Source organism: Cryptomeria japonica, chromosome 7 (genome assembly GCF_030272615.1).
Source record: "Cryptomeria japonica chromosome 7, Sugi_1.0, whole genome shotgun sequence".
In the NCBI taxonomy this organism is placed as follows: Eukaryota; Viridiplantae; Streptophyta; class Pinopsida; order Cupressales; family Cupressaceae; genus Cryptomeria; species Cryptomeria japonica.
Window position 1 is genome coordinate 726023681 of NC_081411.1, and position 19444 is coordinate 726043124.

General features: G+C 37.4%; 1 protein-coding gene across 1 annotated transcript; it reads right to left on the minus strand.

Moving 5' to 3' along the window:
- Positions 1 to 17566: 17566 nt before the first annotated feature.
- LOC131049252 (adenylate-forming reductase 03009-like) lies at positions 17567 to 19225 on the minus strand. The gene has a single exon (XM_057983295.2). It carries the CDS (start codon positions 19223 to 19225, stop codon positions 17567 to 17569), a length of 1659 nt encoding a protein of 552 aa, XP_057839278.2.
- Between the last annotated feature and the right edge of the window lie 219 nt (positions 19226 to 19444).

The following is a 19444-nucleotide window of genomic DNA, read 5'->3' on the forward strand; positions in this document are numbered from 1 at the left end:
TAAGAGGGATATCCTCTACCCACTTGGTGAAATATTTGGTGGCAGTGATAATGAATTTATGTCCATTAGAGGATGAAGGGTGGATTTTCCCAATGAGATTGAGCCCTCACTATGGGAAGGGCTAGGGTGTAATGAACAACTGTAATTATTGTGATGGCGTATGGATCTTGTCACCATGTTGATGATAGGGGATGCATTTCTTCACATAGTTATATGCATCTACTTCCATTTTGGACCAATAATATCCTGTTCTCAAAATCTTTTTAGCCAAAGTGAGTCCACTCGAATGTGCCCCATAGATGCCTTCATGTACTTCATGTAATGCCCATTCTGCCTCTTGTTTATCTAAACACCTTAGGAGGGAACCATCAAAATGCCTTCTGAATAGGGTATCTCCAAGGATGGTGTAGCGATCACATCGACAAATGAAGGTTTGTTGTTGGGTTTTTGTAAGGTGTGGGGGAATGATGTTGTATTTTAGGAAAGCGAAGGTTTCTTGGTACTAGGGGGACTCAAGACCAATGAGTACACACACCATTTTAGACACTGGTAGATTGTATGCCAGAATGAATAGTTTCTCGACCAAGAACTCACACTTCTGACTATGTGCTAGCATCTAAAGGAGGGAGCCAATGGTGGCCATTGCATCTACAGCCCTATTGTTTGTTTGTGGGACATGATCAAACTTGATCATTGTGAAATGCTTCTTAAGATCTTCAACCATGCTGCAATAGGGGAAAAGTTTGTCATCTTTTGTTTTTATTCATCATTGACTTGTTTTATGACAAGTTGGGAATCACCATAGACTTGTAATTCCCTTATCATCCACTGGATAGCCAAGCGTAATCCTGTAATGAGTGCTTCATATTCTGCGATGTTGTTGGTACATGTAAAAGCTATCTTGTATGACTTTGGGATGCAATCTCCTTGAGTTTTGATCAGTAGTATTCCTGCCCCCAATCCATTTTGTGTGCAAGAGCCATGAAAATACAACTGCCATGTGGAGGATGTGGTGACAGTCATAATGAATTCATCCGGTAATTCTGTAAGAATAGGATGGTCACGTGGAAGTGGAGCGTCAGCCAATAGGTCTGTGATGACTTGTCCCTTGATTTCTTTTCTGTCTATATATTCAATGTCAAACTTGCTTAACAACATAACCCATTTAGTAGTTCTGCTAGTGAGGGCAACTTTTGACAAGAGATATTTAAGTAGGTCAATCTTAGCAATCAGTTTTGTTTTGTTGTTCAACATATAGTGTCATAGTTTCTATGTACTAAATACCAATGTCAGGCGTGCTCTTTCAATGGGGGTATAATTGAGTTCATACCCCATGAGTGTCCGACTGATGTAATATATGGCATGATCCTTCCCTTGATCATTTGTTTGTACCAATAATGCCCCCAATGTAGCTGTGGTAGTACATATGTACAGAATAAGAGGTTTTCTAGGAGTAGGAGGCATAAGCACTGGAGGTGATGTCAGATATTCTTTGATTTTTTCAAAGGCCTTTTGACACAAACAGTCCCATTTGAATTTTTTGTCTTTGCACAATAGGTGTGCAAATGGATGGCATTTATCTACAAGTTGTGAAATAAAACATCTAACAGATTGGAGTTTTCTCTAGAGGCTGCACAACTGTCTGAGAGTCTTTGGTGGAGGCATTTTCATGATGGCTTTCACCTTTGTAGGATCAACCTCGATGCCTCTATGAGAAACAATGAAGCTAGTAGTTTTCTTGACATGACACCAAAAACACACTTCTTAGGGTTGAGGCACAGTTTGTATTTTTCCAATGTTTCAAAGATCTGCCTTAAGATAGGGATGTGTTCCTATCTTGTCTTTGATTTGCCTAGCAGATTGTCCACATAGTCCTCCATAATTTTATGCAAGAGGTCATGAAAAATCATTGTCATGGCATGCTGATATGTGGCTCCAGCATTTTTGAGGCCAAAAGGCATGACCTGGTAACAGAAAGTCCCCCATAGTGTTTTGAATGCAATTTTATGTTGATCTTCATCTGCAATCCTGATTTGATTATATCCAGAAAATCCATCCATAAGTGATAGCATCTCATGCTCTACTGTAAGGTCCACAATCATATCTATGTTGGCAGGTGGGAAATCATATTTAGGACAAGCCTTATTTAGATCTTGAAAATCAGTGCAGATACGGATTCCCCTAGCGGGTTTGTCAATAGGTATAATGTTGGAGACCCATTAAGCGTAGTCTATTGGTTTGATGAATTTTGCATCCATTTTTTTGAGTTCTGCCTTGACCAGGAGTGTAATATGTGGATGCATTTTGTGCAACTTCTATTTTATAGGTTTTGCATCTGGGCAAACAACTAGATTATGAAGCACCAAGTCAGGATCTAGACCTGGCATATCAGCATAGGACCATGCAAAATTGATTTTTTCCTCTGTGAGGAAGTTGATGAAGTCTTGTTTCTCTTGCTTTGTGAGGGACTTGGCAATGAGCACATTTTTTGGAATGTCTTTGGTGCCCATATTGATAATGTATGTTTATTCTATTAACAAATTTGACCTATCTTGTGGAAGGTAACCAATGGTAGGGAGGTCAAGTCCATCATCCTCAAGTGCCTTTTCTAGGTTTTCACTTTCCGATACGCCCTTTGTTTTTTCTTTTCTCTCATCCAAAGCTGCCTCAGAGAGGTTTTCACCTAGGGAATAATGTTTTTCCTTTTATTATCTTTTTTGTGGCTAAGAGCATTGACCTAGCTACCAAAGTATCCTTTTTCATGTAGTTGAATACCATGTACCCTGTTGAAGTCTTCTAAATTTTGCATAGTCAGGAGAGGAATGAGAGCGTTATCATCGATGCAGATGTCTAAAGTGGGTTTGTCTTGTTGGCCCCAGTTTATGAGTTCAGGATGGACAAGATGTAGCTCATGTGAAATGGGAGGGGTTATGAGGGTGATGGCATTGACGTGAGTGTCAAAGAAGATGTCATTTTCATATTCATAAGGCATTTCATGGAACTCCTCTTCGTTAGAGTTTTTGATATCCAAAATTGAAGGGGCACTAGCGACAATAATCTTAGGCACCGGGGTGTACCCCAAGCCTCTATTATACTTGTAGGAGACAGGATTTATGGGTGCTTTTCTTCCTTTTTCCTCTGATTACCAAGCCGTGTCCTTTGTAATCCATTTTTTTAACTACAATTGATGCTTTTGGATACATTTTATTATCTTTTTTTCCTAGGTCTTCATCTTCTTCCTGGTACAACCATGAAGAGACATCTGTGTCAAGACTTTCCTCATCAAGTGGGCCCCATTGTTGGAAGGTGGTATCTTTGCATTGTATAACTGGTTTTTGATCTTTTTTGAGTTCTTTTGGTTTGCCAAATGACTTAGGAGATAAGGGGAGGTTTCCTATTAATAAGACATCCTCCAATTTGTACTCTCTACAACCATTATACAAGATCTTGATTTGTGTGTCTACTTGGGATGAGGTGGAGGCAACATTTGATGTGTCATATGGAGGATTTGGTGAGGGTCTATTTAGTGGGCAATAATATGGATGCTTCCCCTCTAAGAGCTTGCAATATTGAAAAGGTTGTGGATCACCTTTGATAGTGATCTCTCTTCCATTGAAGGGGAATTTGATGCATTGGTGATAAGTGGAAGGTACGGCTTGCAAGGAGTGAATCCATGACCAACTGAGAAGGATGTTGTAGGGGAGATCAAGATATAGTACTTGGCAAGGGGTTTCAATTGTGATAGGGCCAACTTGAAGAGGTAAGGTGATCATTTCCTTTGAAACTCTTTCTGCATCATCATATGCTTTTAATGTGATCCTTCCTAATGTATCTACCAGATCCTCAGAAAGTCCCAATTGTTTTATTAACTTTTATGTACATAAATTGAGTCTAGATCCACCATCTATCAGGATACGTTTGACCTTGTACTTTGGGATAAGGGCTTTGATATGCAAAGGTTTATTATGGTCTTCATCTGCAGGAGCATCATTGGAAGTGAACACAAGGTGTTGTTGGGAGGCAAGGTTTCCAATGAGAGTTTGAAATTGGGCAGCATTGATATTATCAGGAACGTGTGACTCGAGGAGGGCTTGTTCCAAAATTTCTTTATGGACATGGGAAGTCTTGAGAAGTTCTAGGGTGGAGATCTACGTGGGGGTCTTCCCAAGTTGGTCAAGGAGACCATATTGGTGGGTGGAAGACATGGGGGGGGCGGGGTTTGGTGGGCAAGGAGCTCCTTGCATGGTGAATTTGCCTCGATGAGTGGTTACATTGCAGTCATTTTGAGAGTAGGAGGTAGAAGGTGTAGTGCCTTGAATGACTATCCTAGAAGGGTTAGGTCTATTTTGGGGAGGGGGAGGGTTAACTCCTTTGATAGTTATGACATTGACATGATTGTCTGTAGGCTCAATATGGCCTAATAAAGAGTCAAAGCTGGTTATGTGATTAGTGTAGTCATAGTTCACCACGTTAGATGATGAACCTTTTCTTTTATCATGTTTTGGGAAGGGTTCCTGGTACATTTTGAGTTTGTCATTATTATTACCAAGTTTTGTATTTGCTACTTCAATTTCGCCCCTATCAATGAGATCCTGTATGTAGATTTTAAGATTCATTCATTTTCATGTATCATGTCCCTTGATACGATGATGCTCACAATATTCATTCTCATTATACCATCTAGGTTTGGGTTGATTGGGATCAAAAGGGCGAGTAACTAGAAAAATCACTGCACCTTCTTGAACAAGATTTTGAAACACCACTTCAATGGGCTCAGCAAGAGGAGTGAAGTCTCTTGGAGTCCTCTTGTTGGATCAGGGTGGTTGCCCTTGGATTGAGACATTGTTATGAGGATTTTGGGATTGATTTTGATTATTTTGATTATTGAATTGGCAATTGGTGGGGGTGGGTTTTGAAGGAGCGGCCACGGTTTGGACCTGTTTTGCATCAATTACATCGTCATTGACTACGTTCTTGTTTTTGGACTAGAATTTTGGTTTATCATTATGACAAGAGGAATAATTTTGACTTGATCTTTGGTAGTGCTTTAAGGTTCCTTCCTCTAACAAGACATGTTCAAGGGATAGGCCCTTATTAGTCAATTTTTGGAAAGATTTAATATATTGAGATGTCAGAGGCCTTGATAGTTTGGGCACCAGATTCTTTTGAAATAATTCAATTTGGTGTTGTTTTGGCATGTCCCATTGGAATTTCCTGATGAGGTGTCGCCATCTTTACAAGAAGTTAGTGAAAGTCTCTTCGAGCCTTTTCTTTGTGTTACACAGGTCCATCATGGAAACATCATTAGCCATGTTGTAGGCATAGTGAGCCACAAACTTCTCTACCAAGTCTGGGAAGGAGATAATGGAACCTCATGGTAAGGACAAGAACCATGCCAAGGCATCTCCCATGAGACTCTTAGGGAAGAGTCTTCGAAGGTATAGGTCACTATAGGATACTTCTTGACATAGGATGTGAAATTCCCAGACATGGTCATGGGGGTCCCCTTTGCCCTCATACTTGGTGAACTTAGAGATCTCAAACCCTGGGGGTTAAGGTGCAACTGATATAGATAGGTCATAAGGACAAGGAAAAAATTCCTCAAAGGAGTAAGGTTTCCTTTTGTTAGTCCCTTCCTTCATGTCCTTGATGATGTTTTTCATGTCCTGAATTTCTTTAATGAGGTCTTGTTATTGATTTTGGAAATGATGGATTGCATTTGCCCCTAGAATCGGATGATTCATGGAAGGCGCACCACCACTAATGTATTTATATGATGAGGAAGCGAGTATGTGAGATGTGATGAACGATGTCATAGGGACTTGAGTGATAGTCGGTTGCAACCCACAAACTATTGTGATAGGATTAAGCATAGCCCGAGTGAATATAGTGACATTGTTGATGGGAATGGAGGTTTGTGGAATGGGAATATATGGTTGAGAAGAAGATGGTATAGATGCATGTTGGAGAATAGATGAGATCATATTTGATAGTGGTATAGATGGTAAGGAGTAAGAAGGTGGAATGGAGACCACAGGGGGAGGTGTCACAAGTGTTATTGATTGATTTTGAATGATTGGTGGGGCCGCAATCGATTGAGTTTGAATAGGTGCAGCGGTATGAGTGGGAGCAAGGTCTGCTTATGGTTGTTGACCAAGGGTGGATTTATCAAAATCAGGTGGGAGTTGAGCACCATTTTCAAGGAGGGTCTTTAGAAGCATAGTAGGATTGTGTTGGATAAATTTATCCAACATCTCTCAGTTATAAGAGTTTGCTAGGAAAGTTTGCACTTTCAGAGAGAGTTCCTTGGTCAACCATATTAGGATTTTGTGTTTGATTTTGGATGCCAGGTTGCACACTTTATGTAGTATCTTGAGTAGGATCTTCATATAGGACACTAATGTCTCACATACTATATTGTTGTTCGGTCATCTTTTTCTTTTGAGATTGGGTTGTGACCATACAAGAATAACCTTAGAAAAGATTGAAGGAGGAAATGTTTGATGAGAGGACTTAGAGAGGCTCTTGGATTTTTGGATTTGAATTTGATGAAAAAGGATTTTGCTGATTGATAAGGTATTTGGATTAGGACTTGGATTTGATTAGGATTGCACCTTAGTCCTTGGATGAGTATCTTAGGTGGTAAATGTTGATGAACCCCCAAGAAAGGTAATTACCAAGTGGGGTAGAATTTAGACCTTGGAATGATGATCAAAAATCCTTTCTCGCACTAAGGGTTGACTAATGACCCTAAGTAAAATGAAGACATGAGATAAGAGTCTTGATTGTCTCAAAGGATAAGGCAAAGGTGCTTGAAGAGGATTCTTCTTCAAGCACAAAAGGCAAGTGATTAAGGATGAGGTCTAAATGAAACTTCACAAGGCATGCAACCTTAATGTTAGGTTAAATTGGATTTGATTTGGATTTTGAAAATTGATTTAATAATTGGAGGTGATTGATTTCATGATTGATTGATGTGCTAAGTCCTTAGGAAAATATTGAGGATGATTGATTGAAGAGGGATGCTATTGATTATTAGAATAATTTTGGTGACTAGGCTATCCTTGGCATGAACATGACTCAATAGATGATTGGTTCAGATGGCAAGTTGTATGAAGGGACATGACCACCCTAATTTTGATGATAGTTGGTGTTAAAAGACAAACCCGAGCCTTGATGGAGGGCACAGACTCTTAATTCATCACTAGCATCAAACTCATTGTTATGACCATGGACGTAATCGTGGTAATGATGCATGAAGGTCCTATGTTTAAGCAAGAGTTTGTAGTTTGTATACCAAAATTTCCGATGCCTAATGAGTTGTGCTTGTGCGAGCTTCTTCTTCTTGATAGGTTAGTGGATTGAATTATTATAATGCTTATACAACTTAGGTTTATGGAACATGAGATGGACGAAGTTTCAATGTAATTAGGACTTTATGTGGATGGTGACTAGGATGTGACTATGTTTTGAATTGTGACTAGGATCTTGACTTGGATGATTGTTTGTTTTTAGACAAGTGTTCTTTGCAAAGAGTTTGAGGATAATGATGTGTTTTTAGTCTACTCTTGGAAAGCAAGTATCAAGAAAAGAAAACACAATAATCAAATGAATTTTAGCTCAAGGATACTCATGCTCATGTATGACATTCTTAAGGCTGGCAAGGACAATAGTCATTGGATCCCAATCGATTTTCTAGCTATGCTTACCTGGAGTGAACACTTAGATGCTTGACCCCACTAGCTCCCCTCCATGGCACTCACTTCTCTAGGGCATCCAAGCATCAATTCCCATGAAAACTCCTCATGGCAAACTTTGTGTCTCTACTAAGGGCCATAAAAATATGGGCGGCTTCGAAGGTCCGACCTCCTGCACCAATGACTAGAAGGTTTTTTGGCCACTATGCACAAGGTATTTAATATGTCTTCTCATTAGGAGCTATCCTTCACAGTTGCGCAAGCGCAATTGAGGCCTATAGCCCAACAAAGTACCAAAAACTTAGTAGTCACGCAAGCATGATTGAGATCTCTAGGATCCTACTAAGCACCCAATGTGAGAGTGAACTCTCATATAGCCCCAACCATTAATCCTTTCGTCATCAATGGCCTATTTATTATAGTGAGTTGGGAACCCTAGGTCTAGGTGTACTCACTTGGGTCATTCCCCTCTTACCTTCTACAAGAACAAGTTGGGAGGGCAGACCCGCTAAGGGTAAGCATGCAACAAACATGAAAAACTTGGAGGGTCTGGATTTCTGATCGTCTAGCTAGATGAGAGCATACTCTCCTACCTTTACGCTTTTCATAAAACACAAAAGATAATTGTTTATTTACCCTCTAATTAGATCTAGGTGCCTAGTTAAGAAAAAGACACAATATTTGGTTGGAACTCATAGGCAACCTGTAAAACAATTGGATTAGTAGTTTTTTGTGTTTCATAGCTCTTGGATAGTCGAAGAAGCTGCAACACTCACAAGAGAAAAAAATCAGTAGCTACTGGCCTACAGAAATAGTGCACGCACTGAAGCGCCTGCTCAGGCGCCAAAATGCTTGTGTACGCACTGCAATGGGCCAAAAACTAAACAAAGAAAAATAAATTTACACCAACATAACTCATTATTTATACCTGTTTATCCATTGTTCGAGATTAATCATGCTAAAGCACCCACGCATGTGCTGAAATGCGTCCTCTCGTGCTGAAACACCTGCGCTCATGCTGAAACACTTAAACTTGCAATAATAGTCAGCAATTAGATTTCAAAATTCAAAATGTTTTTAAAATTTTTTGCTAAGGGTGGGATTTTGAAAATAGTCGCACTAATGCAGTTTCTCCCATGCTAAAACGTGTGCGCCTACACTAAAAAGACAAATAGAGTTATTAAATTTCAAAAAAAAGGAAGTGAGAAAATTTTGTTTTGAATTTTAAGGTGCTCATGCTGATGCGCCTGCGCATGCGCTGAAAGGTCTGTCTGTTGCATTGAACCTGAATCGCTCGCGTTGTTCCGATACTTGCAACTTGCACACTCATGAAAACTCACAAAAATGTTAGATTTAGGAACGTGGGTCCCACTGGGCATGCCAGAATGGACCAAGGGAAAATATCTTGGTGCAAGGTTAGATTGATAATTCAAATCAAAGCACAAGACATGGAAATAAAAGACATAAAACAACAATCTATGATACCTTGACAAGAAAGTTCTCTTGTTCCTCCGATTTGGACTCTTGATGAAGCCAAGAATGCGCCTCTCCTTAGCTTGATTGGATTGGTCCAATGTAGATATGTGGTTGGCTCTCCAAAGTGTGCATAAATGAGGACGAAGATGGATAGATGGATGAAAGAGTGAAGTTGTGGATGAGGATCAAAGTGGCTAAATATTCAAGTGGGGATGATGTGGCTAGAGTTTGGCTATCTAGATGGATTTCCGTAAACAAAATTAGAAGCATGCACTTACAAGATTTGGAGATGAGATATGAGGGAATGGATTCCTCAATTTATAAGAAGAGAGGAGGAGAAATGGAGGGCTAGGATTTAGCCAAGATGGAGGGTCGGGATTTCTTGTGAGCCCACACAAGGCCCAAGAGGAGGTGTGGAGACCAAGAGATATGCCTTAAAGGCATTTCTTGTCTCCACACTCCTCAAGATTCATTGGGAAGACTTCCCAATGTGCCTTGAGAAGAACAAGGGATAAGATATTCCTTGAAGGATGGAAATGAAGAATTAAAAATTCTTCAAAAGGGATGATCATGGGGATTGGAGGAATAAGGAGGATTTAAAAATTCCTTGGAAGATGAGATGCTTAGAGGAATGTGAAATTTTGAAAATCTCACATTCACCTAGGAAAAGAGCATTTAAGGAAAGTGGTTGGATGGAAGGGACAAGGAGTTGACTTTGTGGCTAATCATGATGATTAACCACTAGAAACTCATTAGGAGAGGGATTAGAGGAAAGATTAGTTGGGATTAGGGTAGATAAGATTTGTAGGAGGATTTGACTAGGAGAGAGAGAGAGAGTGGAGGGAATTAAAAACTAGAAGAATAATGCTAAGTGAGTTTAGGGAGTTTCTAGAATAATTTATTAGGTTAATGGTGGATTAGGAAAAAGGTGATTTGTAGGAATCACTTAGTTTAACTAATTAATTCAAATTAATTAGTTAAGAGGAGGAATTTGAGGGGATTCAATATTGAGGATTTTTAGAAGAATAAAAGGGGACTGATTTATTAAATAAATTAATCAACAAACTATAGTGACAATATTAATTATAATTAATTAATATTGAGGAGGAATTAAAAATTGGCATAATTAATAAATTAATTATGTCAGAAACTTAAAATAATTATTTTTAAGTGTCTACACATACTATGAGATATTTCTTATTTTTTTGTAGCAAGTGTTATATCTAGAGAGATGAGGATATAGGAAAGTTTGATGGAAGAAGTGATGAAGGAATTTTCTTGGGATATTCAACAAAGAGAAAAGCCTACCAGTGCTACAATAAGAGAGTGATAAATATAGTGGAAAGTTCAAATGTAAAGGTTGATGAGAACTATGGAAAATAAATTAGAGCATGCAGAGATGATGATGGTCAGCGTATTGTTCTAACACCTATTCAGACTGAAGAATTGAAATAGAATGATCCAGTAGAGACAGTTAATCTTGAATCACTCTGAAAATCAAATTATAGGTGATAAAAATAAAGGTTTAATGACTAGAAGAAGGCTAGTTGTTGAAGAGGTATGTTTGATTTCTAAAACTGAACCTAAAGATGTTGTTGAAGCTTGCAAAGATGAAAATTGGATAAGAGCTATGCAAGCAGAATTGGATTAGATTGAATAGAGTGACACATGGGAGCTTGTGCCTAGACCTAAAGACAAGAATGTGATTGGTACTAAATGGGTATTCAGAAACAAATTGAATGAAGTCGGTGAAGTTGTGAGAAATAAAGAAAGACTAGTATGCAAGGGATATTCACTGAAAGAAGAAATTGATTATGAGGATACTTTTGCTCTAGTAGCTAGACTTGAAACTGTTAGACTATTGCTCACATATGCGGCCTATAAAGATTTCAAGGTATATTAGATGGATGTCAAGTCAGCCTTTTTGAATGGTGATCTTGAAGAAGAAATCTACATTGAGCAACCTGATGGATTTTAATTATTAGATGATGGAGACGTGGTATGCAAACTAAAGAAAGATCTTTAAGGATTGAAACAAACCCCTAGAGCATGGTATGATAGATTGGATAAGTATTTGTTGAAACTAAGATTTAATAAAGGTTATGTTGATTGTAATCTATATTTTAAGATTGATAATGATAACATCTTGATTGTTGAAGTCTTTGTTGATGATATTATCTTTAGGGTAGATGACAACTTGAGCATGAATTTTGTTGGTGATATGCATAAATATATTGAGATGTCTATGATAGGAGAGATGAAATTTTTCTTAGGATTATAGATTTCATAGAATGGATAAGGTATTTTCATATCTCAAACTAAATATTTGAAGGAATTGTTGAAGAAGTTTGGGTTAGATGACTCCAAACCAATTTGAACTCCTATTGCGTCTGGCTATAAATTATTTAAAAATGATGAATCTCCAAAAGGTAATCAGTCTTTGTACATATTTATGTTTGGTGGACTACTATATCTTACTCAGACTAGACCAAACATTATGCATGTTGTGTGCATGCCTGCTAGATATCAAGTTGATTCGAAAGAGATTCATATCATTGTTGTAAAGAGGATATTCAGATACTTGAAAGGAAATTTTGATTATGGTTTGTGGTATCTGAGGAATGATGATTTCATGTTATGTGCTTACATTGATGTTCGTTGGGCTGGTGATGTTGATGACCAGAAGAGTACCTCCGATGGTGCTTTCTTTTTGGGTAAGAAATTTATTTCTTGGGTGAGTAAGAAACAAGATTCAGTGTCCTTATCTACTGCAGAAGTTGAGTACATTGTTGTTGCTAGTAACTGCACTCAGGTAGTTTGGATGAAGCAAATGTTGAATGATATCAGAGTTATCTATGATGAGCCTACTATCATATATTGTGATAATTATAGTGCTATTAATATGTCAAAGATCCCTGTACAACATTCAAAGACTAAACATGTATCAATCAAGTATCATTTATTGAGAGAAAAAGTCAGTGAAGAGGAAGTGAAATTGGAATATCTATCTACAAAGGAACAAATTGCTGATATTTTCACTAAGAATTTACCTACAAATACATTTGTCTATTTGAGAGACAAGTTATGGGTATCTACCCCTCCTGATGTGAACTAGATGCATTGAGTTGCATCAAACGGGTGGACCTCATAGTATTATCCTTCTGTCCAAATTGATGAGTTGGTGCTAATACTTTGCTGGAGTAGTTAGTGTTTTTATGGGGAAAGGATCATGATTTTCTTATCTATGGGGGAGAGTAAGTTTGGTTTTCTATTTTGAGCATCTTTGGCATTGTTCTCAAAGGGAGAGAGAGGTTGTGTGAAAAATTGTCTGATCTGCTTGATCTTAGGGGGAGTTTGTTGGAGATGTTTTCTTTCTTTGCATTGATTGTTTTTCACATTCATATGTTGCCATCAATGCCAAAGGGGGAGATTGTTGGACATTGTTGTTGCTAGGATATGTTGTTGTCATTGATGTCAACATATTCCTATGATTTATTGATCCAGTGATTGCAAATTGGTTTATTGGGATCTTGGTTCAGTGTATGGACTATTTCTAGTATCATTATATTCTTTTGTATTGCTTTTGGTGATTTTGGAAAGCTTAATTGATCATATCATATGATCTAGTTTGCAGTTTTTTTTATCAATGCCTTACAGAGTTCGGTATTTCCTCCAGTATATTTCAGTGTGATTAGATCTTGAGCTGAGTTTTTGGGAGATTATTTGGGATGGTCTTGTATATCTTCCTCTCAAAAGGTTCATGATTTGGTTCTCTGAAAGTTATCTTTTCTTCATGATAGTTGTTGTTCTTTGAGTATTCTTGAGGTTCAGATGTTGATTGATGAAGATTTGATAAGTGGTGTTTGTACAACTGTTATTGGTAATTCTAATGTGCTTGCTGGTGTTTCCTAATTATGTCCTATTTATTTTGATGATTCTCATTGATCATTGTGCGAGTTCTTGGTGTTTTTGTTGAACCCGTGATATTCTTTGTGTTATGCGGTTGATCTTAGCATGATTACTGGTGGTGATGAGCATTTGGATATTTGATTTTGGTCCATGATATATCATGTATATCATTATAATGGTCCAATGGTTGGTCTTTTTATCATGTGATGTAATTTTGTAATTGTAAGTTGAGGGTTTAGATGACCTTGTTGTTAAGGTTGATGAATTATATAAATAGGTTATATAGTCATAGAATTTAGGTATCAAGGTTGTGTCTGCATTATCAATGAGCAATGTATGTGCAAACAAGGAATTCATCTTTTGATATAGTGTATTGAGCAGAGATTGGTGTTGTAGATTAGGCCTATGTGCTTAAATGGAACTGTCATCGGGCATTAGCAAATGTTGTTATTGTAGTTCATTTGATTATGGATTATTGTCTGATCATTTTGTAAGTCAGTGAGACTTCCTTGTAAGGTAGTGAACCTTCCCTAATGGTTGTAGCCTTCCGGGTTATTGTATCTTGAGATATAAGCTCTAGGCAGTTTGCCTAAATTCTGGTGCATTCCCCATTGTAATATTTAGACATACTACTATAGAGTATCATCTCATTGTGGGTAGGTTCTCACCATGGTTTTTCCCTTAACCGGGTTTTCCACGTCTAAATCTTGGTGTTGTGTGTTGTGTTATCAATTTTCTTATCTTTGTTGTTGTTGTAGTTGTCGGATTTGTAAATGTTGTTGAGTTTGTTAATCTGGTGAAAACTGATTCACCCCCCCCCCCTCTTAGTTTTCCTTCATTGTTGTTGTCAAAAATGTCCTTACAAGGGCATGTACTATTTTCATCGTCATATCTATTGTGAAGGTGAGAACACCAACATAAGGTTTGACATAGGAAATCCCTATATAGCACAATACTTTCTCCTCATTATTTTTTGTGTGTAGATTTATATCTAATTGTGAAAAAATTAAAGAGTGTAGAGAAGTCAATGAAAGATTGTGATAAAATTCAAATGAAAAAATAATATTGGACTAATTCAACCAATGGACCTATCCTAATATTTAGAGTTAATGTTTGGTAGATAGTAGCACAGAGCCTCCTATCTACATTCATGATCACCTTCCTTAGTTTTGGACACCTTGAAACTATGGCATCCAGCACCCCTCTCCAACATAGTATGTTCTAAGTTATAGATCTAGGCTCCTCTATAGAGACTCCAAATATCCCTTAATATTTTAGTATTTTATTTTGTATCTACTTTTTATACAAAATTTAATCATTTTTCTACCATTAACTCGGATCAATACACACACTTCATAGGCTCATTCTTTTTACAACAAAAGAACATAAGCTAAGTTCTTAGCTCTCTTTTTAACACTATAGTTTTGGCCAATTCATGTTCAAATGTTAAAAAAGGTCTTTGAGATATTTATGTTACATTCATTTGGATTAGAGGTATCAAATCCCTTTGTTTCAATTATAATAGACAACAATGGAAAGAGCTAAAATATTGTTATTTATATAGAAAGAATGTCTAAGCCACTAAGGGGTGGGTCTAACATGCATGAACTATAACATAGGCAACACTTAATAATATCACCATTTTAATTAAAAATGGTATAAATTACTTTAATTGATACATCATTGATTAATTTAGTATAAGAAAAGGGTCATAACCCTTTACCCAAATGTCCAAGTTCTACATGTAGCAAGGAATATTCAGTTCAATGAAATTCATAATCTTGACACATTGGGGTGCATATTACATGAATACTCTAATGCACAATCAATAGTCCAAATTGGACATGAAAATTATTCTCTAAACCAATGATCACCAACCAAAAATTGATGTCACCAATTTGACACCTCAACTAAAGACTCTAAGAGTCCTTCATGAGTAGCTAGGATGTTAGTGATATTGAATTAGTTGTATGTCCTAGAATTAATCTCTTAATTATAAAATCCTTCAAAGGAAGGATTATAAAGTTAATTATATGATAAGTTTTAAATATAAATGTAATTGATCTATGACAATATTTAAATTTTTGAATTCCTTGCCATAAAATTTAGAGATTAGTCATATAATGAACACTTCTTCGTCAACAATAGTATTTCTAGCCTCTTTTGAGTGCTTAATTTCTATGGTTGTTGAAATTTATCCTTTTTTTAAAAAAAATTGAAGAAGACCATCTATTTCACAAGGACCTTTACAATCTTGAATCCCCCCCCCCCCCTCCCCATTCTAAATGCTTTCAAAGTTGAAAAATGTTTCACTTCATATTCACTAGATAGACCTTTGTTTGATTCTTCATTAACATCAATCTTAACCAAGACGATGAGTGAATAGTTTTTTTAAATTAATTGTATCCATCTTTTACTTCGGCCTAAGATTCTTATATTTTCCACACCAAGGGGCATAAATTTTGATAACAATGAAAAGATGATTTGACATGTCCATGGTAATGGTGGAATCCTAGATTAAGATGGAATATGATCATTTTTATTTTCCTTCTTATTATTCTATGGCCTATGAAGGTGGGAGAAATAAAAGACATAGGAGAAACATCCACTAAATTAGATTTATCTCTTCCCTTTATTCTTGTAGAACAAACTCACTATTTGTTTGTAGTACAATACATTTTCTTCAGAAGTCACTAGATAAATATTAGAAGTTCATTATTAAAATTTCAGAGGTTCATAAATGATTCATTCTTTGATACTATATCAAAAGTGATAGAGCAACATAAGTAAAATTGCACCAAAACTACACCATGATTGAACCACATGATGACAATTTATATAAATGTAAATAGATATTTTAATACATTGATTTTAACATTCATTTTGTTGTCTTTTAAAAGCTTTATTTTCTTGTAAATTAACTAACTAGCTTATGTGAATAACATCCCAAAAACTAGCATCCTAACTATTTTATAAATTATAGTATTCAAATACTAGCAAATCACTAAGGTGACTTTATTTCTAATGTATCTATTTATTAGCAACATGCTATAGATGTAATATATTTCTAGGAAATCGATATTGTGATCTCCTTTTATGTGTTATCTTCCTTGATATACATACTTCTTCCAATATTGCCATCACTTGATGTTGCCTACTAATTCCTAAACAATGTCTCTACCCTCAACATGAATTGGTAGGTAACCTCGCCAATTGAATTGGAAAGAATATGTTTGATATTAAATTATAATTTATGAACCATTTAAAAACTAAGACATCTTCTCAACATAATTTTTTTTGTGACTCAAATTTTAAGTCTATATAATTTCTCAATACACTTCATGGAAAGTTTAGGCTATCATAGATTCTATATTTTGTAGAACAATTCCAAGTTATAATTTTTTAAATTAAGAATCCACCCAACTTAAATATTTTCCCAACTACATTACCATCTAATCTTGTCTAGTTCTCTTTGGGTTATTCTTTCTTACGTTATCACTCTACACATGATCCCGCCGCAAGGCTACAGGTACCTTTGACTTGGTCATTACACACTCAACTCTCTTAGAGTCTTCAATGAGTTCAAACTCAAAATATTTCTCTAAATCATTGATCTAGTCCAACAACTCTTTAGGATATAGAACACCCTATAAAAAAGGAAGGTCAAATCCCTGTCAAATTGTATGATAATCTTTATCATCACATAGTCCTTATAAGACTAGTCTTTCATGACCATTTTCATAATCTCAAGAGTTTACAGCTTAACTCCAAAATCTTGGATCATATAAACTAATTCTTCATGCTATCACTTCCTTCACTCATCTTTATCATTGTATTAACCCATCTTATTCTTGCCACCTACAATTTTATCGAAGAGCTTACTCTAAGGCTAACCTATAACACAACCATTGCACAAGCTTTTTGCCATGGGCTCACCTCCAACCTTTCTACCAACCTAACAATACCTCATGTAATTACAAATAATGGAAAAAAGTTTATCCATGTAATACAAATAGAAATTAGGGAAAAGGTAATGAATGTATAAAACAAAAATAATTTTAGAAGACTAACGAAATGTTTAAAATCTATGATAATATTATTTAGTTTAAGTTATGAAATTTCCATTCCATAAGGATAGAGTTTTGAGTTTTCAAATTGAATTATCTTCATCAACATTTTAGATTGAAGTGCATGATCCATCATCTAAATGATGATAAGAATGAGAGGAGAATAATAAATCAGATCTGAAATTTTGATAAAGAAAAAATGTCCACACAATTGAACCCAAAAACTACAAGCTCAATATTATTCCATTTCAAAAATTAATTTGCATTGAAATCCTCTAACAAAAAAATGTTATGACAAAATTTCAAAGAATAAAGATGCTGCTACAATTTTATGTCCTTGCATGCCCAATGCGTGGTGCTGTTTGCAAAGAATTCGTTAACGGGATAGAAGTAACTTTATAATAAAAAAACATTAAATCAAGAGTCCCAGATTGGCCCAAAAGCTGGAATTCCGGCTGCTTTGCATCCATTCACCACGTCTCTGCTCCCACTCGGATTACTAGTCACTATCACCACTTCCGCTCCCCATTTCTTCACTGCTTCCACTGTCATCTGCGGCACGTTTGGACGCCCTGAGAAAGCAGTGTCATGAATTATTATCTTTTCGGAAGGGTAGCTTTTGATCCTTTTCACAATACCGTCTCCAAAGTTTTCCTCTATCGCTTTGGCCACACAAATCACATAAACCACTGCTGGACAAGGCTGCAGCATAAACGACAGGAACACGCAGATGCCCGAGCCTGTGGCCACAACAACTACCTTGTTGTACATGTTTATCAGATAGGTCAGCCCTGCAAATTTAACACATCGGGTATACAGATATTTGGGCGGATCAGATACCAAGCTTTTGGTAAAATCTCCTGCCGCACCCGCGAGCATCATGTGCTCATCTTTCCCGTCGGGGATTATTCCGAATGCATGCCAATCTGAGAGGGGAGATCTGCTTATGCGCCCGAGAAGACCAGCTTTGATTCCGCTGGAGAATTTGATTAAACTGGCGTGTCCAGAAGGAGCCGACACTTGCACTGGAACTTTCCTCACGGATAGCCATGGCAGGATTATGAAAATGGTGATGATTAAAGTGAGCCGGAAATCCTGCTTCTTCGCAAGAACTGAACCTTGCAGTCGGTAGGATTTCTCCGCAGAAACGTAAGCTGCAGAGAGTATGACGAAAACCCAAAGCAAAGCGAGAGCAGTCCAGCCGGAGAAACGATGGAATCCTTCGAAGACGTTGTGGTGTAAATGCCGGACCAGAGGGAATGCCACGAGTGAGCTTATCACAAGAAGCGCCAGTATGGCCGACGCCACTCCTCTTATATCCGGGGAGGTGGTCTCAGAATGGCGCAGGGTTTCCACGAGGGAATAAGATAGCCACATGACTGAGGAAGCACCGCAGCCGCTGTGGATTCCTCCTACGCACTGAAGGAATGACGTCGTGGCGGTCTTGAGAGGGAGTGGAACCCATGACCCTCCCAACACCTTCACCGCCAACCAGAACACACATCTCATAAAGGCCTCATTGCGGCACAACACCAATGCCAGGATATTCCCCACTGAAAAGAGAGCAGCTTCCTTCTTAGCGTATGAAAACTTGCCGGTGGCAGCCAAAATGAGTGCGGTCAAATTGGGTGCGAAGGAGAGAAGGAATAGACGCTTGTATACAGTAAAGAGTCCCTGATCCAGCAATATAACGGACATACGCGTCTCCCCTGACTTGGGAGCTTTCTTGGAAGGCACTTTCACAAAAGTGGGCTGTGGGACACCGTTTTCCCCTTCTGTAATGTGAGGTAAGCTGGACTGCTTAACTGATTCAAGCTCGGCCTGTTGCTCCTCGTCGTCATCTCCCTCCTCATCATCATCTTCAATGTCCAAATCGAAGAAATTACTGCAGTATGCACGACTCAGTGATTTTTGCAACTTGGCGGATAAATTGCCCGGAAATATCTTGGAGTCGGAACGCTTCTTCCAAACATCTAAAGTCATTGGTTTATAGAGCAAATGACGTGCAGGAACAGCGGGATTACGCATTTCAAATGACACGCCATGACAGCTTGGGGACTTTCCCAACTCATTCATTTTCGTAAGCGCAACGCAAAAGCAAATAGGGAAGAGAAGAAGGCAGGTAGACTACTGCAAATCAAACTAGAAGCCAATGTATTCAAAGACTCTTAAGGCTATGCATCTACCACCTTTATTATGATATTTATAGTTATAATTGAATCTCCTGAACAATGTATCCACGTGAAGAGGACGGTAGCGAAAATTCGGATTAGCCGATCGCACCATAATTTCAAT

Coding starts and splice junctions, on each gene's coding strand:
- LOC131049252 (XM_057983295.2), bottom strand. CDS start 19,225: ATGAATGAGTTGGGAAAGTCCCCAAGCTGTCATGGCGTGTCATTTGAA.